This window comes from Nylanderia fulva, unplaced genomic scaffold (assembly GCF_048542155.1).
Source record: "Nylanderia fulva isolate GAGA-0341 unplaced genomic scaffold, ASM4854215v1 Scaffold21, whole genome shotgun sequence".
Lineage (NCBI taxonomy): Eukaryota > Metazoa > Arthropoda > Insecta > Hymenoptera > Formicidae > Nylanderia > Nylanderia fulva.
In genome coordinates, this window is record NW_028190275.1 from 2,009,616 (window position 1) to 2,036,919 (window position 27,304).

At 37.3% G+C, this 27,304-nt stretch overlaps 3 protein-coding genes across 4 annotated transcripts; 1 reads left to right on the plus strand and 2 right to left on the minus strand.

Moving 5' to 3' along the window:
* Positions 1-8: 8 nt before the first annotated feature.
* Sap30 (SIN3-associated polypeptide 30) lies at positions 9-2,443 on the minus strand. The gene is made up of 3 exons (XM_029322118.2): positions 1,488-2,443; positions 873-1,100; positions 9-548 (listed from the first exon to the last, which is right to left on the minus strand). The coding sequence occupies exons 1-3, from the start codon at positions 1,656-1,658 to the stop codon at positions 417-419; spliced, it is 531 nt and encodes a 176-aa protein (XP_029177951.1). The 5' UTR covers positions 1,659-2,443; the 3' UTR covers positions 9-416.
* A 9,321-nt stretch (positions 2,444-11,764) lies between these two features.
* On the plus strand, positions 11,765-25,793 carry LOC114942612 (uncharacterized). 2 transcript variants are annotated; one of them, XM_085482594.1, is made up of 6 exons: positions 11,765-13,269; positions 18,349-18,396; positions 19,557-19,775; positions 20,422-20,585; positions 21,180-21,354; positions 21,610-25,793. In XM_085482594.1, exons 1-6 carry the CDS (start codon positions 12,517-12,519, stop codon positions 21,727-21,729), a joined length of 1,479 nt encoding a protein of 492 aa, XP_085338720.1. In that variant the 5' UTR covers positions 11,765-12,516; the 3' UTR covers positions 21,730-25,793. The 2 variants fall into 2 exon arrangements, with proteins under 2 accessions (XP_085338720.1, XP_085338721.1); XM_085482595.1 differs by lacking the exon at positions 18,349-18,396.
* Positions 13,521-27,004, minus strand: LOC146723302 (uncharacterized). The gene is made up of 4 exons (XM_085482596.1): positions 26,819-27,004; positions 16,952-17,101; positions 14,056-14,141; positions 13,521-13,795 (listed from the first exon to the last, which is right to left on the minus strand). The coding sequence occupies exons 2-4, from the start codon at positions 17,066-17,068 to the stop codon at positions 13,690-13,692; spliced, it is 309 nt and encodes a 102-aa protein (XP_085338722.1). The 5' UTR covers positions 17,069-17,101; positions 26,819-27,004; the 3' UTR covers positions 13,521-13,689.
* Positions 27,005-27,304: the final 300 nt, after the last annotated feature.

A 27,304-nucleotide genomic window follows, 5' to 3' on the forward strand; every position in this document is an offset into this window, starting at 1 on the left:
CATTGTGGTTTCTTAGAAGTCTCGTTTATTTTGTAATGATTGCACGCACCTCTTCTCGTGAAATTTTTTCCAAAATATATTGTCGCTTGCAATTTCTAAAACGGAATCGCTAGCGACCCACATGCACATTTTTATATCGTGTTGTAAAATCTACATACATTTATGCGATACGTGCGATAAAAGAAAGGTAAAATAAAATAGTAAATGATTTTGATGTATTGGAGAATGCATGCATATATATATATATATATATACATACATATATATACTGACAATATATATACATATATATATACACTTTATATACATAGTTTCTTATAAAATACATATATGTATTAACAAGTAAAAATTGATATACTTATCATATAACTAATTTGTAATATTACAATAGCGACATGGGAGATTTTCTGATCACGCTACGTTGTATCACTACTACTTAAACCATTCTTTTGATCTAATTTATTTGCATTAGTCTTAACAGTATATATGAAAAAACTTAGAGCTTCCTTCTCCACTACAGGGATGGTCTTAAAATGTTTCATGAGGGTCTGTAACAAAAATTTATTCAATTCATAAATTTATTGTCATAAAAATATTGTATAACATCAAAAATAAATATTTGGAAAATATTTAGAGTGCATGCACACACAAAATAAGACTTCAAACATCTCTAAAATATAATATGTACATATGTTGATTTTGATAGATTTCTTATGAATAATTTAATTTGTATCACTTGCTGCAACAATGACATAACTCAAAAAGCGCAATGTTTTAGATATATCTTATGATTATATTTTATCATTATTTCATATACATTATAGGAAAATGATGACAGAGAAAATAAAATTGGCAAAAGATTGTATACTTACATCTGCTAACTGAGCTTTGTTAAGACCGGGACGTGTGGGAACCTTATAGTGCCTTTTGTACCGTCTCAAAGTACCGACTTGCAATTGGAAGAGATCAACTTCTGGGAGATCGTTGTCAGTTTCACCGGAGTCTTCTTCGGAATCCTTGCGCCTACGTTGCTGTTGCTGCTTAGTCCTCGCACATTGGATCACTTGCTTGTGATAATCACAGATGTATATATGTCGTGCCTGTAAAAAAAAAAGAAAAAGAGTACATTATTTATAACAATAATTATATACAGAGATTCAATATCTAAATTATTACAATTTCAACTATTTAAATAATTAGTTATTTATGTATAAAATATCAAATTCAGATAGCTTCAAATTTATAAAAAAATACTCTTATAAAGTAAACATCTGATAATAAGTTTAGCAACGTGTTTCTTTTGATTTGATTTGGAAAGTATATTATGCAAGATTGTAAAAATTCGATTTGTCATTGTATATCCGGCGTTTATTCGAAATGTACATACATAAAATTACATCACTTTGTTCACACATTGCTGAAATGATCGCAAATATATTTTCAATAATTCGGAAATAAACATGATATACTCGTAATTTTGTACGTACCATATTATCGAGATTAAGCTTGAGCCGTCGTTGAGTGACGGTCTTTTGAATGCGTTTGCTGTAGGATGCATTGCCGGCCGGGCGGGAGCATCGCTCGCCCTCGTCCACGAGGCAGCAGATCTGATCCGCCGCACCCCGGGAGTCCTCCTCGCCGGTGCTGAAGCCGTTCATCCTGCCTCCTCGCTCGCGAGGATGACGATTCTCGTCTCGGTGCCTGGGCTCTATCGGCGGTCCAAGTGTCGTCCGCGTCGACGTCGACGACGACGACGATGATGATTCTTCGCGCGCACGGTGCGCTCGTGTCAAAAGTCCTCCTCGCTCGCGGAACAATCGGCGGCGGCCGCGGGACGACGACGACGACGATGATGATGACGATGACAGGCCAAGCGACGTCGCTCGCTCATAATTCTCTTCCGCGCGCGCGATCAATCCGAGGCCCCTAGCTCGCCAAACCGAGTTCGCGTTCCCCTTCTTCCGCCTTCTCTACAGATGACGGACTTGTTCTTCTTCTTCCTCCGTCCGTCCCCTGCAGGGACGCGATTTCGCGCGAGCACCCACGCCGGTCGCGACACAACCCGTCAAACGTTTCCCTACCGTCGACTTAACCCGATCGAGCAAAAAAAAAATGCAGCGGAAAGCTTCGACCGGCAAAAGCAGACACCGCAACTTTGCACGTATGACGATTTTAATCGCGACACATATGCGCCGAGATGTAATTCACGCTCGAGCTACTCCGTTTCTGCAAAAACGCACGTAATAATATAATGCACGCGTAAGGCGTGCACGCACTCGCGTGAAATTATTTGATGCACGAGAGAGTCTAGTTTCTGTCTCGTTCGATCTTTATTGTTTACTTGACCGAACGCACGACGACATCGTTTTCGACTGCGCGTCCCCACGACCCGTAACATGTTTTGCTCGCGGGACGAGGAAGGAGGGGTACCTCGCCACATTGCTAGACTTGACGTCATTCCACTAGACGTTTCGGGACGCTCGTGAACGTCGTTCGTCCTTTATTCGACGTTGCGCAAACAAGGACGCAATGATTCCGAAAGTGTCAAATGGGACGGCGTTTTTTTCTTCGCGCATGCGCGTCGAGCGCGCTCGAGGAAAATCCAAAGTCATAAAGAGTATAATATGTTGTTTAGCCTGCCTCCCCTCCAGATTCGAACGATTCTAAAAATCACGTAAAAATATTTAAAAAATCAATAAAAGATGCGAAATCAGTTTGACATGTCACATACGCGCGCGCGCGCGCGTCTGTCAAAAAGAGGGAGAGAGATAGTCTAGGAACAGGATGGCCGATTCTTTAAACCGAAAATATATCACTATGCATGATTGTGTTCTTAATCCATTTCGGAGCAATTCTCGTAATTCTATTCGCCATTAATAATTCTATTCAAGACGAGATAAATTTGCTGAACATTTACATATACAAAAAAATATTTAAATAAATTGTAAAAATAAAAATGGCGGGAAAAAAAGATTCCCTCGCGCGATATATTTTTGTTAAACAAAAACCACGTGTACTCTCTCCTCGTCTTCTCTTGGTTTCGTCTCGAAAAACGCTCGCACAAAAATGATTAGTCGCGTGTAATTTGTTGGACAAAAAATGGCGGGGGAGCAGACGACGGCAAGAGTTTTCTCGGCGCGCCGTTGGTTTTTTTTCACGTTGGCGATCCTGCGCGGAGTCGCGCGACGCGATCCGTCTCAGCGTCGAGTGGCGCCATCTTCGATAGAAACGACGCCTAACCTAAACGATGTCGCGTAGACGATCGTGAGGATGCATCGCGGAACGGAGGGCGCGAGGACGCGCGGAATCGATTGTCGTTTGGATCCGTTCACCGGGAGGCGACGACGACGGCGACGAGGACGCTCGCATTCCTCCTGGAACGATTCGCTTTGCGCGCACGCACTTTCCCGCCCTTTCGACCAGCCGACATTTTATTTGGTGGGGGGCAAAAAGAAACGCACCAAAACATAAAAGGTCGGCGCTGATTGGCTTACTTTTTGCGGCTTATCTGAAATAAGCCAATGGTAACGGGGAGATTTTCCCCGTACACTGGCCGTATGCCGCACGAGTGGCGTGGGGTCGCGATATTCGAAGCTGAAGAATCCTTTTAGCCGTAGCGGATCCCGTTTCCAGGTAAGAAAAATCCAAATATTTTTCGCGGGTCGCGTTGACAGATCTAGGGGACGTCGCGCCCAAGTTCCGCGGGTACGTCCGTATCGCCGGACCCACCCTAAACGAGCGTGTCCGTTGGCCGCGGGTCGCTACCGTGCTGCGTTTCTCGTACGTATACCTTTTATTTCCGTCCTACCGTCAGCACACGACAGCAAATGGCTGCCCGGACGGACGCGTCCGTCTCGCCGTGTATATTTATATCGCGTCTTGTCGACCGTTTATCCGCGATATCGGGACGATCGCGATCAACGGACGAGCCCGTGGATCCCTGGGAGGCCGTGAATACGTCGCGGCCGTCGCCGCCGCTCGCTCTCGCTCGCTCTCTCTCTTTCTCTCTCTCGCTCGCACGCGCTCGGTCGCTCGATCCGCCGCCGCGTCAACGACGACGTTGACGTCAAGGCTATGCGCGCGTGCACGTCTCCCGCGTATTTTCCATCGCTCGCGATCGGACATTTTTTTCCTCCGAGGAAGACGACGTGACAATTTGTCCAGGGGAATCAACCGCACTCTCAGTCATCGCGTCGCCGTACATGGCGTGGTATATCGGGTACGCGGAGTCGTTTTCCCCGCTAGCCGATTCTCTCGAGAGCTGTCAAGAGCGAGCGAGCGAGTCGTGTCGAGGAGAATCGACGCCTCTCTCTCTCTCTCTCTCTCTCTCTCTCTCTCTCTCTCTCTCTCTCTCTCTCTCTCTCTCTCTCTCTCTCTCTCTTTGTCGGATTATTTTTCTCGACGATCATATACGCGTTCGTGATTGTCAGCGAAATAGATCGTGAGCAAACGACCGAGGAGTTGGCGGGAGGGCAAGATAGAATAACAGAAAGCGAAGGAGAGAGAAAGAGAGAGAGAGAGAGAAGATGGGAGAGACGGAGAAGAGTGTTTACACGTAGGCGTTTCTCCTACCGACGGTGCATCTCGCGCGCGCAAAGCGCGGCGTAGCATAAAGGTGCGTCCAGACTTGTTACTACGCATCGTATATATACGATTATATATATAACGAACGTTATGAACGATATTGTATATATATATGACGGTTACGGATCGACGTAGTTGACATTTGTACATCGCTACGCCATATTCGCGTCCTATCGACGTTATTACGATTAAACAAGAGTGAATTTATTAGACGATGTATGGATCTTTATTTTTTTTTTTTTTATTTAAGACGCGCGTGGCCATTTTTTTTATTCAGTTTGGACGCATCTTGAACGAGCGGCGGGGCGGCAGAGACGCCAAAAGCAAACGTGTCGTCGGTCGACTCGCTTCATGTTTTTACTCGGCCTGCCAGTTGTCGTCTGACACGGTTTCTCGCGCGCATCCGAGATAAACTATTTTCGCGGCATCATAAATCTATTCTCTTTTTAGCCGTATTCTCTCGGTGCTTTTTTTCAATTTTGACCGTCCTCTTTTTCTGTTCAACGCTTGATTATATACAGGGTGTATCTGAATAAGTGCGAAAAATTTTAGATGATTCTTTGCCGAAAATTAAGGAGGGTTTCTTATATAAACATGTACTTTTATATTTCTTCCCAAGGAGTTACATTTTTCTAAAGAGAGAAATAAAAATTAGGTAATTTGTTTAAAAAATATTAATTAATAAGTATCCTCAAAAAAAGAACAGCGCGAGATAAAAAAAATAAGTATTCTTTTTCTTAGTGGAAAATATCCAAGTTTCATTTTTTTAACTTGCCTAAAATTTAAAAATAAAAATTTAATTTTTCGCACTTATTTGGATATACTGTGTATTGTATATGTGTTTATTGTATAATATTGATTAGTCCAGTGTTTGATAATCGTTATATATTACAAGAGCATTTTGCGATAAGATATTTTAGAAATATTTTCAATATTTCTGATGTGTTTATAATGAATATGTGTATGTAAATATGAATATTTTATACCTGCAAAGATGAAAAGTATTTTATTGATTAAAGTGTTGTAAAAATATACAACACCAATTTATAAATTTCTCATTTTATGAATTAAATTATTAAGAGACGCGAATTATAATCAAAACCATCTCATAAATCATCTCAGAAGTTTAATAAATCTTTTTTATTTTGAGTCTAAGAGATAGAAAAGTTAATATACTAGTTTAAAGGAAAAGAAAAGTCGCGCTTTTCACAAAGAAAAAAATATATGGAAAAGAAAAACGTTAAATAGACTTATTAAAGTAACGTTAGAACGAGTCGTTAAAATTAGTAGAAATTTTAATTAAAAATTTTTACAAAAAACGCAAAATATTCAAATTTTGTAAAACTTACAATCAGTATTGGAAGATAATAGTAACTCACAATTAGTATCACTCTGAACCATAATTTTGTTTTCTAATATAAAGCATATTAAATTGTGCACTGAAAAAAAATGTATTTAATTCGAATAAGTATATATTTCAATACTGCCACATGAATCATTTATTTAAAACTAATAATATTTATTTGTTTAAAACAAATGATTTATTTGGCAGTATTGAACTAAATATGTATTAATTTGGTCATTTTGTTCAGTGTGTAATAATGTTTATAGTAAAATCTAATAAAATTATCAGAGATGAATTTAAATTCTGCGATTCTCATAAATTTGCACACTAAGAAAATAAAGTTGTTAACTTGACTAAATCGTTAAACTAATTATTATTTTGTTAATTGAACATATATCAATATTTAAATCAAAATACGTAATGCTAGATTTAATTTGTTTTGTATTTAATTTAAATACTTAATATATTCAATTAACAAAATATTAATTAGTTGAACAATTTAGTCAAGTTAACAATTTTTTCTCTCACAATCAGTGTAATCAATCATTATCGAACGACAGTTTTCTCAATATTTTTATTGAGTGTCGAAAAATATTTTTGTCCTTTTCAAATGTCTCTTTATTGACTTGAAAAGATAATTAAATTTAATTTGCTGTATTTAATTTAAATACTTTGATATATTGAATTAACAAAATATGAATTAGTAGAACGATTTAGTCTAGTTAACAATTTTTTCTCTCACAATCAGTGTAATCAATCATTATCGAACGACAGTTTTCTCAATCTTCTTATCGAGTGTCGAGAAATGTTTCTCTCCTTTTCAAATGTTTCTTCGTTGACTTGAAAAGATAATTAAATTTTGTTTTATTTTCTTAATAACTCGTGCCGCTTTCGCGTAGTCATCGATACGCGTCTCTCTTCCGGTTTCCCGAGTAGGAATCCCGGCTGTTTTGTCCAAGATGCAGGCGTGTACAAACGTGTATTAACATCGCGTCTTCTCACGGTGTGTTTCAAGCCTTTGGAAGCATTCATAAGCTTTAACGAAGCTTAAACTCGTCCGTATACTTATACACCCCGGTTTCTATAGCATAGTCGAGAAAAACACAGCCGCAAACATTTTTTTTTCTTTTTTTCAGTCGATGCACAACATCTCATCGATCGATTATCCGCAAAAGCGCTCGGTTGGAACAAATCGCGTCTCTCCCCGCGCCTCAATTCCTGTACCTATACGTTCGTTTCGGATAATCGGCTTCCCGCCGTACACGCTAAGAATTATGAGCTCTAGAGTTATGAGTTATCTAAGAGTTACATCACACAAACCGCGGTGCGTTACAAGTAAACGCGTGCGCGACTGCGTTTCATTTTTCTTTTCTTCGCCGCGCGAAACTTTCGACTGCTAGAGATCCCCCTCTAATGAATCACGAAACAACGTCGAGATTAATCCTTTTCCTGCAGGATTATGTATTACAATTACGCGCGCACAACGATTTGTTTTCCTAAAAGTCAAGATAGCATTAGCAATATTATTTTAATCTATATCACAAAGAGTGCAATATATTGGGTCCGTAGCGAAAATCGAATAAATTTCAAACGCAAAATTATCTTAAAAAGCGATCTTAATCAACTGTATATGTCCCATTCTGTTCGATGACTTTCTGCCATCTATCCACAAGCTTCATTATCCCTCGTTTGTAGAAGTCTTGAGATTTTTCTGCAAAGAAGTCTTCCAATTGCGAACGACATCTCACGGAATTTCGCTACGAACTTATGCACAGACCCAATATTTATATATTATTAGGTATCTGTTTATGATGTTTTTAAATTATATTTCTGCTGGTTTTGAGACTTTCGCGGCCATTGGAATCATCAATGCAAAAGGTTTCCGGATGGATGTCGCGTGGTTTAACAGCGTAATGAAGAAATACATTTCTGTTATTTCTGCGGGCTATATTTATTTTGAAAAAAATTTAGTTGAATTCGATTTCGACATACGACGCACAATTCGTTACGTAAAACTGTTTTCATATTTACTAAATTATATTTGGTTTTTACGACCATGAAAAAGCAGACGTAGGAATAAAATTAAACTTTCACGATTATACTCTCTCGTGCTTTTGTGCTTTTTATTATAAGATCTCTATCGCATGCGCGCGCGCATATACCAATACACATACACAAAAGCAATCTTTCTCTCCTTATTTAAAATTGCGTTTCTAATAAATAACAAAATTGAAACTAGTTTCACGAGAGATATTATGGTCTAATGTACAAACTCTTCCAAAGTTAATTAAGAATTTGTTAAATATTTGTGAGACTCGCAATTCGTATTTTTATTAAAGGATTTCTAGCTACGCTGGGAATTTAACTTTATTTAAGTTGACGTGTTTTTTTTTTTTTTTTTTTATTCCAACTATTCGGTAAAAGGTGTGCATCGGCAGGACGCAACAATTGTATCGCCACATGGCACGATTCGGTACCCTCCAAAGGCAGATGTTACGATTCGAAGGGTTCCCGCCATTGTGACATCATTGTTTTTGTTCCGCGTACGGTCGCGTATTGTATTAGATGAAGAATTACGATACATATTTCGAAAAAGAAAAGCGCGCCACCAAGCGTAACGCTCACGCCAAAATGTGGGAATCGAATCTATGAGATAGAACACTCTTCTTCTTCGCTATCCACAGTAATCAGCGTCCTCTTGGCCTTCTACATTTAAAATTTCGAAAGATTTCATTCCGATTACTGTTAAGTAGGTAGGCGAAAGGTAATAAAAGTTCGCGAGCTGGTTTTTTTTAGCTCGGAATCACGATACAAAATTCTTACACGCGTGTATCTTGATTGGATCTGACTCTGTATTGAATATTTATATATATGCGTATTATAACGAGATGTTATTAGACGATTGAATTTTTGGTTGAATCGAATATTTGTAATTTTCGAAGCCACACGTGCGTTAGCATTTTTCGAACGTAATATACAGGTATATTTCGACCAGGAATCCGGTTTGGCTAATGTTGTTGAGCCAACATGGTTGGGGAATTCGAATTCCGTTTTCATTCTTTTATTCTCGTTCGGTGTTTTTTTCACATATTTTCATATCCTCTATTCCCCTTTTGTTCTTTCTCGTTTTATTTTGTTAGAAATTTGTTAATTTTTATATTTTGGAATATATATATATACGGTACGATACATTCGTTAGGTTGCCAATGCTGGGCCCTGGGAATGCACGATGGCTTTGTCTCTCCTCGTCTTTCTCGCACTCCCCAGTCCTCTCGATTCTCTCGCGCCTGTGTGTACCCTCTCTCCCACTCGCCCCTTCTTTCCCTTCTAGCCTCGGCAACGCCACTACCTCCGTCTCTCTCGCTTTTCCCTGTCTCTCTTGCTCGCGCGTCTTATTGACCCGGACCCGGTTCTGTTCTCCTCTCTCTTCGATTCGCGCCGGGTTACCCGCGCACCGACTCACCCGCCGCCTCACGACGGCAAGGGTTGCCCAGAGAGTGAGAGAAGGGGTGGAAGGGCGGAGGAGGAAACGCGAGGAGGGACGGGGAGGACAGGTCCGACGCACAGGTCCCGCGATATACATTTTCATTTCATCTTCCTGGCGCGCTATCGGAGACGGAGAAAGAAAGAAGGAAAGAAAGAAAGAAAGATAGAGGCGGCGCAATCGCGGGAAGGGGTCAGGAAAAATTTCGGCCGTTACCCCGAGAGCGTTGATCGGTTGGATTCTCTATCCGGTTAGGCTCGCGCGAATCGGAATTCGCGACTTTGCGATTGTTGTATCGGTAAAGAGATATATTATAATGAGGAGTATAAGAGGGAAAGGCTTTGTCCTTCACCGAGAATAATAAAAAACGAATTCTCATTTATCGATTCGAGTACGTGAAGTGGGGGCAATTATAATGATTCAATATTCTAATTTTGTAAAGATTTCTTCGAAGATGGCGCTTCGGTGTATTTCGTATACACGCGTACTGATCAGTTCCGTTAGAATCCGGTCTCGCAGGGACGATCCTCGAAGCGCATTCCAAACTCGCGGAGCGAGAAATTTCCCAGAGAGTGTTTTCGAAGACTCTTTCGTATCGACCGACGTAACATCCGTCGCCAGTCGGTAAAGATACAGCAGCGGCGTACGTCCTCGTCCTCGTTCTCGTCCTCGCGCGTATTAGCGGGAAAAAGGGCGAGCGAGAAGCAGGAAGCGTCGCCCGCGCCGTCCGATGTGGGGCAAATTCCACCAAGCTAGCGAGAGCGTAGCGGTGTAACGAAACTAACAAGGGTAAAAAAGAGAAGAGAGAGGAACGGAAGAAAGAACACGCAATGACGACAACGACGACGACGACGACGACGACGACGACGAGGAGTCAGCCAGTCGGTCGCGATAGACGCGTGTCTTTCTTCCTCTCTCTTTTTTTCTGTTTCTTTTTCCGCGTGCTTCTCTTTCTCTGCCTAAAAGTTGACCTCGAGTTTCAAGGGTAGAGAAGGGTTCGCAGTCGTTTTTGCCCCTCTGCGCTCCACTCCCTTCTCTATCCCACCATCCTACCCCACCATATCTTAACGGTGGGACTGTACGGAGAGTCGCGCGCGCGGCTCTCTCGAATTCTCTACGAACGGAGAGAGAACGAACGGAAGAGGAGAAAGCGACGTTGCCTATAGCGCAATGGCGGTAGACTCCCGCCATCCCCACCGACGACACGATGCCGTTCGATTGGCCGGCGCGCTTAGGTTCTCCTTTGTGAGCGGGCGGGTGAAAGCGTGCTTGGCAACGTCGCGAGAGTTTGCCGGCGTCCGCTGGAAGGAAGGCTAAACTGGTACGAGTATATGAGGGAGAGGGAGAGAGAAGGATAGAGACGGCGAACGAGACACCCAGTTGAAGGGGGAGGGAGAGGGAAACGGGGAGAACGACAGAGAAAGAGAGAAAGAGAAGAGAGAGAGAGAGAGAGAGAGAGAAAGAGATCGTACGAGCGCGTCCAAGCGGTCCGCTCTCGGCAGGTTCGCCCTCTGTGTGTGCGACGTCGCGTGTAGTGAGTCGGTGGAGACGAGAGAGAAGCGAGTCGCGCGCGCGTATGCTGCTTCTCCAATGTGAAAAAGCTATTACTACTACTACTACTACTACTACTACTACTACAACAATTACCACCACCAATACGGATCGCTGTTGTTACCGATACACTACCACCATCGTCACCTACCATCGTCATCGTCAGCGGCGTGCTCGTTGGACGTACCGGCGTCGCTTCGCGTCGCGTCGCGCCAAGCTAAACCAAATCAAATCAAAGCAAACCAAGCTGAAAGGCCGCTCGAATCGAGCTGTGCGCGTCTCGTGTAACGTGCGACAGGAGAAACGTCTCGCGAACGCGCGCGCGATGTATCTCTTGTGTCGCACTTGAGCGCGGCAAAGCAGCCTGTTTGTCGTCTGTTGCTGCTGGCTCTTCCGACATTGTATCAAGGACGCGCTATATACACTCGAGTATCCTTCGTTGGCGCCGCTGCTAGAAGAAGGAACCATCGTGGCCGTCGAACAAGCGAGTTTCGCTGCGGGACAGAGTATTGGGGGGAAAGAGTGAGACGGACGAGAGAGATACACAGAAGGAATAAGAGAGAGAGAGAGAGAGAAAAAGAAAGAGGGACGAAGCGGCGTGAGCGTTCGACGTCGTTGCTTCTCGTTGTCGATGGTGGGGAGGCAGAGAGAAAAAGAAAGAGCTAGAGGGGGAGAGAGAGAGCGCCCTCCCCTACCCACCCGCCCGCTTGCCTCCTCTGCCCGCCGCCGTACCTACTCACGGAGCTAACGAACGGTCGAGCGTAGCGTCGAGTAGACCGCATCCCAAGTATAACGTACGTACGTATATCCACGGGAACTGAATCCGAGCGCGCCGTGAGCGTGTTTTACGCGCTTATTACGCGAGAAAAAGACGGGGAAACGTTGTTCCGTCTGTACTCGCGTACGCCACACGAGTAAGCAAGCACGTAAGCAGTAAAGCGGGATACGGTGCGCTATCTGTGGCTTGTAGTGGTGTAACCACTATTGGCCGGTTGGACGCGCGGATAGTGTTGTGTGACAGTGAGAACGCGTGCGTGCGTGCGAGATATACGTGCCTCTCCTCTTCTATCCGACATTTAAGCGTCCGTACCAGCGAGAGTTTCCGAGTGTGCGAATGTGAAACGGATTCTCTCTGTGTACGTGCGCGAGAGAGCGTGCGAACGAGAGAAAGAGAGAAAGAGATAGAGAAAGAGAAGAAGAGGGGTGGGGGGGAGTGATAGAGTTATTGCGACTGTCTGTCTGTGTGCACTGTTCGTGCACGCGGGATGTTACCGAGTTATGAGCGTGCAAGCGCGCGCTTGTACGTGTGAGTATTAGAGAAAGAAAGAAAGAAAGAAAGAAAGCTGTAGGGAAAGGGAGGAAAAGAGATAGCGCGAAGGAAAGAGAAAGGGAGGGAGAAGGGAGAGAAAGAGAAAGGAAACGCTAGCGCGTGCATGTGTGTGCGCGCGCGCGCGTGTAAGCAATTCCTCCGTGCGTCCTTCTTTCCCTCGTTGTGCCACCGGCGGGTAAAACGAGAGGCTGAGGTGACGGACGACGTACTCGCGTGTACGATATGTCGGAGCACCACCGCGTGGCCGGTGGCTGGGGCACCGCGAGCCCGGGTAACCGAGAGGATGCCTCTGGCGGTGCTAATTGGTGGTCCTCGGGCCTGAACGCCGATCAACAGCAACAACAGCAGCAGCAACAAAACCTACATCAACATCTGATAAACCAACAACAGCAGCAGCAACAACAGCAGCAACAGCAACAACAGCTCGCTCAACAGCAGCAGTCGCAGCACCATACGGACATAGTCCGAAGTACTGCCGCCGCCGCCGCCGCGAGTCAGCTCTTCTCTTACAAAATGGCCTCCAGCTTCCAGAACCCGGCCACCACCGGCACGGTATCGAGTCCGGTGTCGACATCCACGCCGGTCGGTGGCGGCGGCGCCGCCGCTGCGTGCATGAGGGGTGGATACGATTACAGGCTCGGAACGGCGCCGGGTCCTGGACAAGGCGCCGCCGGTGGTGGCGGCGGCGGCGGCGGCGGCGGCGGTGGCGGCGGCGGCGGCGGCGGCGGTGCGGGTGCCGGTGGTGGCGGCGGCGCCGCTGCCGGCGTACCCGGCACACCTTCCGCACCGCCGCCCGGCGGCGTACAGTGGTGGTATTCCAGCACCGGAGTCATGGACGCCGCCGCCGCGCAGAACAACCTGCACCAGCAGTTACAGGGCCAGCAACAACAGCAACAGCAACAACAACAGCAGCAGCAGCAGCAACACCTCTCGCCCATTACCACGCAAACGTCCACGCCCCCCGTTATGTCCCCGGTATGTTGCGATGCACGAATACAGCTTCTTGAGAGAAAGAAAACGGGATTCATTTTCTTTTGCGTTCTTTTCACAAGCGGCATGTTGTCTTCTCTCTCGCGCTTTTGTACATTTTGGGTATACATAAATGTCCAACCAAATGCTCGTTTAACTTCATCCGAGTCGAAATATCAACCGACATTCTCTCCGTAATGAATAGGATAGGCAGCGAGTGAAACATTTGAAAATCAATAATAAATGTGGAAAACAAATGAGAGATTACCCGAATATGGATTGATATCAATTGATATAAGAAAAGAAATAATTTATAATACACATGTATATCGATCTTTTGTCTCTTAAATGGAATTTGCGTCGAATAGGCTCCGTTTAAGAAACGACCATCCGGTAACGGGACGGCGTTTATGCGACGCCTTTGTACTACGTTGTAGTAGGCCGAAACGCGATGACCTCGCTCCGCACCCTGTCCCCCTCGCTTCTTCTGCTTGCCGGCCTTTCGGTCGCTTTCGCGCGCTCGGCAAGCGGACTATAACATGGAAAGATATATACGACCAGGTGGCCACGCGGCACTTTTGACATTTTTTTTTCACTTCCTTTAATGGACGGCATGCGAAAAATGTCATTCTGTTTTAATTACGCTTTTTCGATTTTATTTCTTTGCATTTTATTTAATTTTTCTTACGTTTTGTCTCGTTGTCACGAAATAATTTCGATTTGATTTGTGGTTTTGATAAGTACAATAAGAAAAATTCTAAATATATTTGTGTTTTTCTGCTTAGAATTTACCTTAGAAATGAAGCAAATCTTATATTTTCTTTCTCTCTCACTCCCATGATGCCAAAAAACCATGTCACGATGTTGTCTTTAGATTGCTGAAAAGAGCAAAATCATTAAACACATTTTCGTTGAGATTAATTTTTTATTATTGAGATAGAATGGTGTCTCAATAAATTCCAATATATATTTGAAATCAAGTTATTTGCGCAAATAGATCAGCTATTCGCTTGTTTTTATTATTTGTGTTTTTCTATTTAGAAACTGATTGCAATTAGATATATCAAATTTTGTTTTTTAAGATAATATTTAAGAAAAATAGTTTCAATAAATAAGAACAAAGATTGTCATGATTTTACTTTATTGATTAGGTTTCGAAAATTGTAAATTCAGAATTAAAATCATTGGTGATATTTAAGAGTAGAAGATCATGATATATTGGGAATTTCTTTCATCATATGCGCTAAAAATGAGATTTTTTTTTTAGCAACGAAAGAAGATAACGAACGCGATTGTGCTTAATTAGGATAAATAATATACATATATCGGGACACTTTTTGATATCGTCGCATGTTTCATAGCATTTTTTAATTGGAAAATATAGCCTGTTTACTTTCTTTGTTATAATTTCCGCAATATTACAGAAAAAGGAGATTATTGTTAGATGAAACATCTTGTGTGTTAAAATTCAACGGCTGATTTTAACGGTATATCTTCAAGAGAGAGAGAGAGAGAGAGAGAGAGACAGATAGGTAATATCAATAGTTAAACTGTCTGCCTTTATTAGAGGAGGCGGGAGAAAAAGTAGAGAGGAATGCGTTTTTTTTTTTAATTTTTTGAAGGCAATTTTGTATCATATATCTTATACAGTGTTCTGATTATTCGAATTTTTTTAATTTGCAGATTTTCTTAATTGATTTTTCTCAATGCAAAGTCTATGTTTCATTTTATAGATTCCACAAAAAAAAAGACGAAAGCTTCAAGACACTTCTGGAAGCGTTCTGATGCACTTGCTTATCCCTTTATCATTGGAAAAAGTGAACGACCGATTAATCACTCGACAAAGCTCGCGATATGCGCAAGTTTAGACAAAAGTGATAAAGAAGAAACGAGACTATTTTGAAACTATTCATATCATATCAACTGTGAGGAGAATCCTTAGGATATTTTGTAATTTCTGTGGAATATAAGGTATATGCAGAAAAACCCAGATATATTTGGAGATATAGCGTAAAAAAAAAAAAAGAAAAAAAAGAAAAAAACATTCACGTATTCCCTTCTAATTCGATATACTTGGTTGAAAAATTGGGACTTTTAATCGTGATTTTTAAAGTTCGGTAGAGAGAAAGAGACCCGAGAATTTTCGCGCGTTTCATCGTTCCCGTCCCGACTCGCGCGCGCGGCTCTAGCCCCGCCGTGTCCGTCCGTCCGTCCGTCCGTACATCCGCCGTCCGCTATTGATTCCGGGTTTCGTGCGGCCTTCTTCGTAAGTGCGTTCGCGTTCAACGAGTCCAGCCGCGCCGTGGTATCTCGTTTTCATTTCTCTCGGCTCGCGATTTCATCGGCATAAAGTGTCAAAAGGTCTGCTTCTTTTTTTTCTTCAATTACACTATGTTACGCTTTTTGACACTAAAAGTGAGATAAGCATGAACATATGCAGACACTGTGACGTTCTGAATGAAGGAGGAAGGGGAAAGATAGAAAGAGAGAAATATTATGATGGAACAGATCTAAAAATTTGACCAATGCGTGGGGGAGGTGGGAAGGGGGCGGGCAAACAATTTTCATATTATTGATTACAGAGATATTCTCTGTACATATACAATCTTTTTATTTTAGAGACATTTACATTAACCGACCGCTCAGATTTGCAATTTAAATTCGAAGGATATCAGAGAAAGATGTATATGCATATTTACATGGAATAGGAAAAAAATAATTTTACTATTTTAAAACGCGATAATAGAATTTAATTGAAACCAGTTTTTTTTACCCGATTTATGATATAATACATTAACTTTTTATGATAAATGTTGCCATGAATTAAAATTCTAAATACAAAGTTTCGATCATCTTTGCCTTCCAAATTTTTACACACATATGTATAAAGCAAGTTTTATAAACCAAGTTTTTTTGTGCAAAGCTAAGAACCTAAGATTACTATCTGCTCACTATCTCAATCAATTATTGACATTGACAGTGATATCAACAAGATCAAAACACATACACAATTTTCTTCCAAAGTTGCAGATGGAGTTTATAACGAAAATGGAATCATATGGAAATTTATGATAGTTTATGAATGATCCCGTTCGATTACGCACTTTCGAGATAATTTTCGAGAGAAGCGACGCACTTTGCGATTTTTGCTTTTTAAAAGTTTCTTATCAAATCCGAAAATAAGTATTTAAAATAATATAACATTAGCATAATAAAATACTATTGTTTTTCATTTATATTTCTAAATATTAGGATATGCAGAATTGAGAAAAAAGCTCCTTGACTTTGTATTATGCTAACAGATTATATATTTCGGTTTTTCTTTGTCGTTCACTAGCCTGATATTTTTCTCATGTCGTGTATTTTTATTGAAACTATTTCTAAAATATTTTTTATCTCAGCACACAAAGGTGTGTGCGATATCGAGCTGATGCCGAAGCTTTAACAGGAGCGCAATTTACGCTTTAATTAACAGACACACGACAATGCTCCCCGATAGCGAGAGTAGATATGTTCTGAAGCTCATGTTCAAGAGTAACTCGAAATTGAACAAAAGATAGTCTATTTAAGAAAATTAGTCTGAGAAACACATTCTTAAGTTGTACTTATAAATTTACACGATGAATACACTATTTTCTTATTCTTTTCTTAATATATCACTTTTATATTAAAATAAGTTTAAACTTACGGCAGCGATTCTCTGTAATACTTTCCAGTAATATGTCCTTTGTATAATATATAAATTCAATCCTTTGTATTTGAACGCGTGAATAATCAATATCTTGATCTCGTTGCATTTAAACATTTTTCATTACGTTTTTCTAATTCCTCCATAATTCTGCTGAAACATAAAAAATTGTTAAGTAAATAAAAAAAAATAAATTATGTTAAAAAGTTATACTTATATAATATTTTATAATTAAATTCAAGTAAATTTGAATACAGAATAGAATTTTAAATATTTGTTTTCAAGTGTAAAGATAGAAAAAAGTGTAAAATAATTATTGAATAGTTTCCAATATTTTTTAACATTCACAATCACATTCTATTTAAATAACATATGCGTGTGATAAGTTTTTATATAACACATAATATTACTATTAATAATATATTTTACTAAATATTATTGATATTACATATGTGTGTAATTAACATGATATGACATTATTATATCAATTCAAATAGTAATATTCAATTTCTTATTATCCAAGATTTTTATTTTCTGAGATATTCTAGCAGCAATATAATACAAATTATATTCAATAAATTTTCATTTGAAAGACATAATGCTTTCCAATTTCCCATTTATTATTTCCATAAATTAATAAAATCTATAACGCGGTTCACAACGAAAGCATTTTTGGGTGCGAAAGAACACCTGCTGAACAAACGAAATTACGATCGAAAACATATATATATATATATATATATATATATATGTATGTACATATATTATCAACGTTCGTATGAGATGATTTGACGTAAATATATAGCCTCCGTTATATGCTCTATATTAATTTTAGTTATACTGTTGTGAACATAGAAAACCGTAATGCAACGCCTGCGGCTCGAGAGGTATCAATTTTTAATCCCTTGCACATCTCAACGAATGCATAGAAAATGTTGCATAGAAAAATATGCGATATCGCGGAAAAGCGAGAGAAAAGAAAGTAACATCATCGTCCGATTGTATTTTTAAATTTTTTCTCTATTTGTTGTGTTAAATATATTTCTATATATGCAAATATACATATTTTTATATATAATAAGTTCTATAAGAATGCTTATATAACAGCATATTGAATTTTAATTAATTAATTAGTCAGACATATTAATTAATTATGTCAGATATATTTTATGTAATGCGATCTATTGAACCGTCTCATAAATAATGCGAGTTTTAGTCTAAAAGGAATTACTGGCTTTGTTAATTAACTTGAATATAGAGAAACAGAGATCTATATATATATATACACATATATTTTCGAGATTGTTTTATTTAAAAATGTCCAAAAAAAACTTGCATTATTTATGGAGCGACTCAATAACAATGTCGATTTTACATAGTAGTTATTTTGCCGGCAGATCTCACATCCGCACGTAGGTCAACTAGATTTCCGATTATTTCTGCAGGTACGTGGTAACTATTATTATCCGCAATCTGGAGTAATAAGGGTCGATATATCGTACGTATACAGTGTGCGCATATAGGTGTAATTATAATAATATATAATAATAATAATTATAAATATATAATACACACACAATAATGTATAACATGTGCACGCGTGCGTACAATATAATGACCATTGTTACTTGACAAAATCAAAAACGCGCGTTTGTGTACGGCGAGCATTGTTACGTGTGTCTCATTGTCAATGTGAGATCGCGGGCCGCAGCCGTTCATTAATTTAACACGCAAGTCATATTACGTATAAAGTGCGTAACGACACGTCTCAGTTATATATATATATATATATCTCGCGAATAATTTATTAAATTCGCTCGTACCAAGTCTCAAGTAACTTGATCTTTTGCATTTTGCCGTCTCTGCAAATTTTCTATTTTTTTCATGATCCTTTAACTAGTAATGTGCGAGGAAATTTTCTTCTCATCTCTTCCTTTTAACGCAAATTTTTCTTAATACATCACGATACATTTTACTTTGTATATATTATATGTATTCCCGAATTTTTTTTATAATCTAAAATTAGAAAAATTGAGATAATCTATTTTTTTAAACAAATTTATAATTTTCTTTTAACGTAAAAATCGAAAATTCTAGAATCTAATTTCGAGACTCCTTTTTTATTGGATTATGACGGAATAAATTATCTAAAGTGAGAAATCGTGTATATTTTTTCTTGCAAAATACGTCGAAATAAATTAATCTTTTTTTTTGTATGTTTTTTGTATATAAAAAGAGAAAATTTCTATCTTTAAAATATAAATGTTTTTTAATGTGATGAAAAAAGAACAGATACGTTTCTATTTTAGCATTCAAATAATTCTTTTAATGCAAAAATAGAAAATTTGTATTTTAAAATTGATAATTCTTTTCTTTTTACAAACGTAGAAGATTGCTATTTTAGAATTCCAAATTTTTTATACAAAAATGAAAGATTTCTATTTCAGAAATCTCTTCTTTAATAGAAAAATAAAAGTTATTACTGTGGTTTATGACTTGTTGTTTAAAGTTAACAAATATGCTCTATTTATTTGTTATTTGTTACAGCTATATCATTTTCTACGACGACATATTTTACATGATAGATTATTTGCTTGGATTTCAGCACCAAATACAGCAGCTACCGCAAAATAATCTTCAACAAAATAACGCTCAGAGCCTGCAGCGGGACAATATGCCGAGAGGAAAAGATTCGAAGCCAAGAGGACGGATGACAGCATACGCGTTCTTCGTCCAGACATGTCGTCAGGAGCACAAAAAGAAGCATCCCGAGGAGAAGATCGTTTTCCGAGAGTTCTCCAAAAAATGTGCAATGAGGTGGAAGGTAAGATATATTTAATAGTTAATTTTTTAATAGTTTAGATATATATATATATAAACTTTATATATCTATTTTTTTATAAATTAAAATATATAAAAAGTGAAATTATATTTATATTAATAAACGATATATTTGATCTCATTAGTGCTAGAGTTTTTTAAAATAGAATGTATATTTTTTATTTGTTTTCGATGATACAAGAGTAGTGTAAACATAAATAAAATGTGTAATTTTTAGTTTTATCACAAGTTTAGCGGATTTACAAGAGCTACACTTTGATCTCCAACTCTAAATAAATATATGCGCTCTGTAAACACTATATGCGAGTATTTAAGTGCATTATATAGCTGACATTTCTCTATTAAATTGTCAATCTTTATCTCGTCTAGTGCACTTAAAAATTATTAATAACAAAAACAAAATATATGTAAAAACTTCTTGCGTCACGACGTTATTACAGACGTTATAGCAAGTTTTTTCAAAACTGTATCAGATTACTTCATAGTCAGGATTTCACAAAATATTCCGCAGACTAAATTAATATTTTTTTTCAATAAAAAATTGTATCAACTATTTATAATTCGAAACTAATTGTATAAACATTTTAACGTTGCATATTATACTTAACATGGGATATCATGTATCGTAGACTATGTCGGACATAGAGAAGAAGCGTTTCCATGAAATGGCAGAGAAAGATAAGAAGAGATACGACGCGGAGATGCAGAATTACACGCCGCCCAAGGGAGAAAATAAGGGCAGGGGCAAGAAACGCAAACATATTAAGGATCACAATGCTCCCAAGAGATCACTGTAAGCCCATGTTGCTTGTTCATGATGTATCTTGTCGATCTCGAGGAAGAATATGCTAATTAATATTTAAATATGTAGCGAGAAAGTTTGCTAAAAAAATCGGACTTGAACGAATATATATTCAGCTTTCAAACACTTCAATCATGCCTCAGAGAGATTAATCTTAGTTCGTGAAATTAGTTTTTCTTATCTCCCGTTCTTCTATGAAATTTGTTTCTTTATCTTAATTCTTAACTAAAACTTATAATCTTGAAGAAGCTTTATTTTAAGTAGATTATTTATTATTATTCTTGAAGAAAGACTTTCAAGTCCAGTATGATTTAACATCATATTTAATTCTTAACGTTATTTCAAATCATTCAATCTTATTGATCTTTTTTCAAAGTCTGCTTTTATAATCTTGAAATTAAAAAAAACTGCGTTAAACTTTATTTTTCCAAGATTTTATTAGAGTTAGATTAAAAAAATTGTTAAAAGTTAGAATAATTCCTTTCTAAAAAAGTAAAGTAAAATTCTAATTTTGATTCTAATTATGAAGATGAACCATTTTAATGCTCTCGCAGATACAATTTCACGATTAATTCATTCTATCAGGTCCGCTTTCTTTTGGTTTTGCAATGATGAACGTGGCAAGGTCAAAATGCTGAATCCCGAATACGGTGTAGGCGATATAGCTAAGGAATTAGGCAAGAAATGGTCAGATGCAGATCCCGAAACCAAATCCAAATACGAGGCTATGGCAGAGAAGGACAAAGCTCGATATGAAAGGGTAACGTATCTAAATTTAGCGAGATCTTAATTTTTTTAAGGCTCTTTTCGTATCGAAATCGTATTGATTTTCTGTCATCGGAAGCTAAAAGTCGAAAACTTTCTTGCACCACCCACATCAGAACAAATTAGTTTCTCTTTGTTTCTCATACTATTGAATACAGTTCATATATAATAGAATAAATTCATGAAATGAACTGGAAGACTTTCCATGTCCGTGTTTATGAAATACGATGAAATGCGTTTTCTCTCACAGGAAATGACCGCGTACAAAAAGAAAATGCAAAACGACGGCGCCCCGATGATGGGTGGACCGCCGGCGAACCAAACTATAAAAAGTGACAGCGAAGAGGAATGGAAAGAAGACGACGAATAGCGGATGCACGTCGAAATTTCTTCATCTATCACCCCGTGTCCTTCATCCTGAAAGCATACCTCACCTACTGTACGTACCATTGACCTTAGCGTGAGCGTACTTACACCACCATCATTAGGAGAACAAAGTAACTAACCACCACCAAGCAACCAACCAATCAATCAACCAAGCTCTTTAAATCCCCACCAATCAACACCTCCTAATTCTCTTTCCCCGATTATTTACGATAATGATAAAGTAATCCGCGCTAATTACGGTAATTATTTTAAAAGAAAAACTGATATATGTATGAGTGCTGCGCGAGCGTGAGCGAGAGCGCGAGAGAGAGAGAGGTCATTGTGTGAGTGGAACATTTGTACTTTAACATATTGATAGTAATGATGATGTAAAGTGGCTAGTAGGATAGCGAAAGAAACAAAAAAATATTACAGAATCGAGAGAACAAGCGAAAGAGAGATAAGAAGACAGTGGGTGCCCACACTTTCTGTATTCGGATGAAAGGCGCAGGGGCTCAATCATTGTTGACTTTTTGCTCTATCGAAGCTATGTTACTGAGCTATTTAGCTTTAGTTTACTAATGACGAAACGCCGCGATAATGACGGGGCTCCTATAACCGAGGATCGGAGACGATTGTTATCTCGTATATTTTTGCGAATTTTCGAGATTTCGACACGCGAAAAATATCGTTCTTTCGTTTTTTTTCGCATGATTTGCAATTTGCGCGAGTGGTACAACGAAGTCACTCTCTCGGATCCTTGTTCTTAGAAAAAGGAGGAGACGAGTCACGGTCGCGTCGTTGCGAAATTAATATTATACTTTTTTGGGGGATTTTAAGTTCAGTTCAGTTCAGTTCAGTTCATTCGTCGCCAGCGTGACATAAAAGAAACACAATCGTTGTGAGATGAAACAAACATAAACAGATCATTGTTGTATATCCTTGTACAGAAAAAGCTTTGTTCTTTTTTTTCCGTATAATTTTTAACGGAAGGATCATGTTAATGAGCGCGCGTGTTGGGGCATGGGGCCGCTTTATGCATATTTGCGCGAATATATATAATTAATTTGATTGAGAGGAACACACAATCATGTCTCTTGTAATAGTTGTAAGTAATATTTAGAATTAAGTATATATGTGTATCTTAACACAGACTTGAATTCTCCGGCGACTCTCTATGTCTTTTTTTTTTTAGTGTGTGCGATGTATTTTTTTTTTTTCTTCCAAAAAAAACTACGCGGCGATATTAAAAACTACAAATCATCACGTGATTGAGCCTTACGTAGCTAATAAGCTCGATGTTATGGTGAATTGAATCGAAAGAAAAAATTGTATGCAAGAGGGAAAGAGAGAGAGAGAGTGAAATGCGTGTGTATGTAGCTCGCAGCTTCTATTAGACCGGTGCATATGAGATGTCGCTTTTTCGAATGTCTTTTAATAGTTATACAATCATCAGTGTATCATGTTGAAATAATTCTTTTAAAGTATATTGCAGTTCTTGTGAAACAGTTGCTCTTTCCTATACATTACGGTAAATTTATGAGAAAAATTTAGTATAATATATTAACTTCTTATTTTAAAGTCGGACGTGACATTAATAATATTAATATAATATTACCATTAATTATTAATTCTCTATTATGATCATTGTTATTATATAATAGACAAATGATAAGTAATTTATTACTACAGTAGAACTCCTCCTTCACTTTTGGTTTGAAAGAACGAAAAATTCTTAACAAAGAATAGTTATAGGATATTCCTACGACAACGCAAGAATGTCTAATTATATGAACGCAGTTGTGTATATGAAACTGTTAAATTATATATACACTTGCGAAATTAAATACAGTTGCGCATCTCTGCCCTTATGAGACACAATATTAATGTGAAAGATCATCTTAGAGGGGTTGTATTGTACACGTATCATTTGTCTTTGAAAAAAATTATCGTGCGATACTTTCTCGATTGCATTCTCGCTCGACGCGAAATAGAATTGGGATTTGATTAATCAACATCGCTGAGTGTATTATGCGCGTGAATCGATTATCGATTTATATACAGGTCCTAATAAGGCCTGAGTATATTCTCTTGGTAAAATAAGAAGAAAAATTAATTATAAGGATAATTATAGTCACAATTTATAAATTCCATCTAGAAAGAATCACCGTAATAGTGACAAAACGAATATAAAATAAGATTATTATCTTCTTTATTCTCTATTTAATGTATGATTTTTTAATTTACTCTTAAAGTGCATATTCACATAAAAGGAATACAAAGGAATACATTTTTTCATTCTTTACATATATTTGTATATATTTATGTTTCTCATTAGAAATGATCGGAGAATTGTTGATATAAAACTGACATTTCATATGCAAAGGGCCTAATATTAAATCAAAATTAGTAGCACGATATCCCAGCGTCATGGAGCAGCGGTATCGCCGAGTCCTTATTTATCAAAACGACGATCATTGTAATCGCGAAATTTAAAAAAGAAATTCCATTTTATCGTGTATATATATATATATATATATACACATACATATACATATACATATACACCATTAGTGCTGTTTTCGAGTTCGGGCTGCCGGCAGCTCGTTACTCCAGCCACGAATATATTTTTTCTCGTTATTCGACAAATCGATCGCAACGCGACACTAATAATGCGATACGTTTCGGTTTTAATGCAATGTTTGCGCAAGATATTTGTTTATTAAATCTTAATCTGACTTCGACGATACCAGCACGTTTTTGATTCTTTATTCTCTTTTTTTTTGGGTCATTTTAACACTGCGAAAATGAATGACATTTTATATTTCCTTTCTCTATTCGACTCTTTCTTTCTCTCTTTTTTTTTTATCCCAATCATGAATAAGTGGTCCCTGCCCCTTGCCATTCTCCCTCTCACATTCGTTTTTAACTCGCATTGAAGGAAATAAAAGTAGTAAAAGAGAAATACATTGAAATCTTACCGTCTCGAAACTCACGTAAATGATAAATATAATGATCATTGTTCGCTTCGTTGAGCCATGTTTCTGGGAGTTGAATTAATATAGAAGATAAGCTCCCCGTGAAGGGCGTTTTTCTCTGTCTTGTACTGCCTTGAGTCATCTGGTGTACAGCAGGCTGTATTATAATAAATTATTGTGGTTTCTTGTAATATTAACATTCCTAAATCCTATATAGCGTGTACAGTGATTCTAATTGCATTCGGGAATAGAGAGGGGACTGAGAGGAGCCGAATAGTAAATATGAAGTAAAAGGAAAGACAGAAAAAGAAAAGTTAGGATCTTAATATTGTTTCTTCGTTGTCGTCATCATTAATGATTAGCGAGATGAATATATGTATACATACATATATAAAAATATATAATATATATTATAATTTTAAAATATATAATTATATAAAAGTATAAGTATATAAATTGATATATATTATTACATATGTTATATATATGTATATATGCGTATATATATTTCTTTATCTCGTATATTTATATAAATTTAAGAGATTTTATGATCGGATTTGCACCTTAACATTTGGTTCGCAGCGATCTGAAATTACAGTCACTTCTTTCAAATCGTTAAATCTCTCTTCCCCGCCTCCCGTTACCCCTTCCCAGAGAACATTGTCTCACATTATCGACGTAAAAAAAATTATTCTAACAATTTATCAGGATGAGCAGAACGAATGAAAAGGAACCTGTTTTCTAGAGGGAGTTAGAAGACGCGAATAACAAACGATTGTAAAATATCAAATTGTAATATTTTAATACTGATTTGCAGATATGCATAATTTTAACATATAGCTGGTTATGAAAAATTAAGAGCGAATTGTAACTGATACTGATATTGTGTGAGACACGGTATCTGTTTGATGGAGAGACAATTAAATAAAAAAAAAAGGGAAAAAGAAAAAAAGAAACGGAATATATTCGAAAGAATCATGACATGAATTTCCTGTGTTATAACTACTAGGGGAATTATGATAGTTACACACTGAGAAGAAAATGTTTGTTTTGTATATCTCTTAGGGATAAATAAACTTTTCAAAAAATATATCAATGTGACAGTGGCTCTTCTTTTTAGCAACAATAAAAAACCTTTCAAATTTTGTATTGAATGAATTTAAAAAGAGTAGAATGTGTATATTTATAAAGCTATCTTTTATCATTATATGCCGTTAAATTAAATATACAAATTAGAATAATGTATGCATTGTAATGAGAATTTAGAATTTATATCTTAATTATTATAATTATTTTTTTGTGTATATAAAATACAAATTTTTTAATTAGATAATTTATATACTTTATTTGTTCAACTTTTTAATGCATAATTCTTTTATGTGTAAGCGATTCAGAATAATCATAGAATGTTAATTACATGAAATAATTTATATCTTATAATTGTAAGCAGAATCTAAATATGGCACATTATTCAATTAAGTTTGTAATACTGATAATAGAGGAAAAATATAATAAAAAAATAACACTGGACAAATTTGGGTCTAATTGTTTGAAGAAATCAATTTCTAATTAATAATAGACAAATTCAGAGATGAACTTTGTAATTTTATATGCATATGTTATTGGTTTTGTAAATTATATATATATAATGACAATGTAGTATAAAATATAAGTAATAACAATGTAGTATAAAATATCAGTTATAACAATGTAGTATAAAATATCAGTTATAACAATAGAGTTCAAATATAATGTTTTACATATATACATACATTTTAAAAAATGTGTGTATCATGCAAATTGCATGATACATATATTTTTTTAAATATCATATGCACATTATATATATATGGGATCTCAGATTTTTGAACATAAAAATTTGACGTTGCATCAATAATATAAATATATAATAGAAACGATTTGATATATATATATGATCTAAAATGTTCAGTATTATGAAGATTTAAACTTTTTTCTCTTAATATTCTTTAAAGATATATTAATTAAATTAATAAATTAATAAATAATTTTAAAAATAAATTAAACTAATAAATTATATATATATATATATATATATATATATATATATATATATATATATAATATTTTACGTACCTCACATCTTTATTCAGTGTTTGGCTCTTATTAGCCCTTTTTATTATCTATATTGGCATATATACGTAATATATATCATAGCTTGATACTTATTAGAGCCGTTATATTTTATTATTTTCATTATATCAGATTGTAGGCTTACTTAATCATATATTGTAAAGTTACTAGATGGGCAAAAGTATAAAACACGCCATATTGCTGACACCTACATATGTGCATCACAACATGGCGAAACCAATCAAATTCATCCTTCACCTTTCTCATTTTTTTTTAAATGTACGCTTCGCAAACAAAAGGTTTAATTATTCTTTATTTTTCTAAGTAATTTAACTGCATTTTTAGTTTTAAAAATATATGCATATATATTGAATTTTGAAAAAGGATGACAGGAAAAAAAGAATCAAGTGCATATATGTATTTATATGCAAAAACGGGGTGCAGGTGCACTCGTCGCCATCTACTGTCGCGACGTCAAACTACTCGAAA

Excerpts from the sequence above, each read along its gene's own strand:
- Sap30 (XM_029322118.2), bottom strand. The coding sequence starts at position 1,658 with ATGAACGGCTTCAGCACCGGCGAGGAGGACTCCCGGGGTGCGGCGGAT. Across the intron at positions 1,101-1,487 it reads AGCTTAATCTCGATAATATG|GCACGACATATATACATCTG; the intron begins GTACGTACAAAA and ends TTTTTTTTACAG. Across the intron at positions 549-872 it reads ACAAAGCTCAGTTAGCAGAT|ACCCTCATGAAACATTTTAA; the intron begins GTAAGTATACAA and ends TTTTTGTTACAG.
- LOC114942612 (XM_085482594.1), top strand. The coding sequence starts at position 12,517 with ATGTCGGAGCACCACCGCGTGGCCGGTGGCTGGGGCACCGCGAGCCCG. Across the intron at positions 20,586-21,179 it reads AATGCTCCCAAGAGATCACT|GTCCGCTTTCTTTTGGTTTT; the intron begins GTAAGCCCATGT and ends TCATTCTATCAG. Across the intron at positions 21,355-21,609 it reads ACAAAGCTCGATATGAAAGG|GAAATGACCGCGTACAAAAA; the intron begins GTAACGTATCTA and ends TTTCTCTCACAG.
- LOC146723302 (XM_085482596.1), bottom strand. The coding sequence starts at position 17,068 with ATGTTTAAATGCAACGAGATCAAGATATTGATTATTCACGCGTTCAAA. Across the intron at positions 14,142-16,951 it reads TATTACAGAGAATCGCTGCC|CAATCTAAAGACAACATCGT; the intron begins GTAAGTTTAAAC and ends TGCTCTTTTCAG. Across the intron at positions 13,796-14,055 it reads AGATTTGCTTCATTTCTAAG|TCCGCTTGCCGAGCGCGCGA; the intron begins GTAAATTCTAAG and ends TCCATGTTATAG.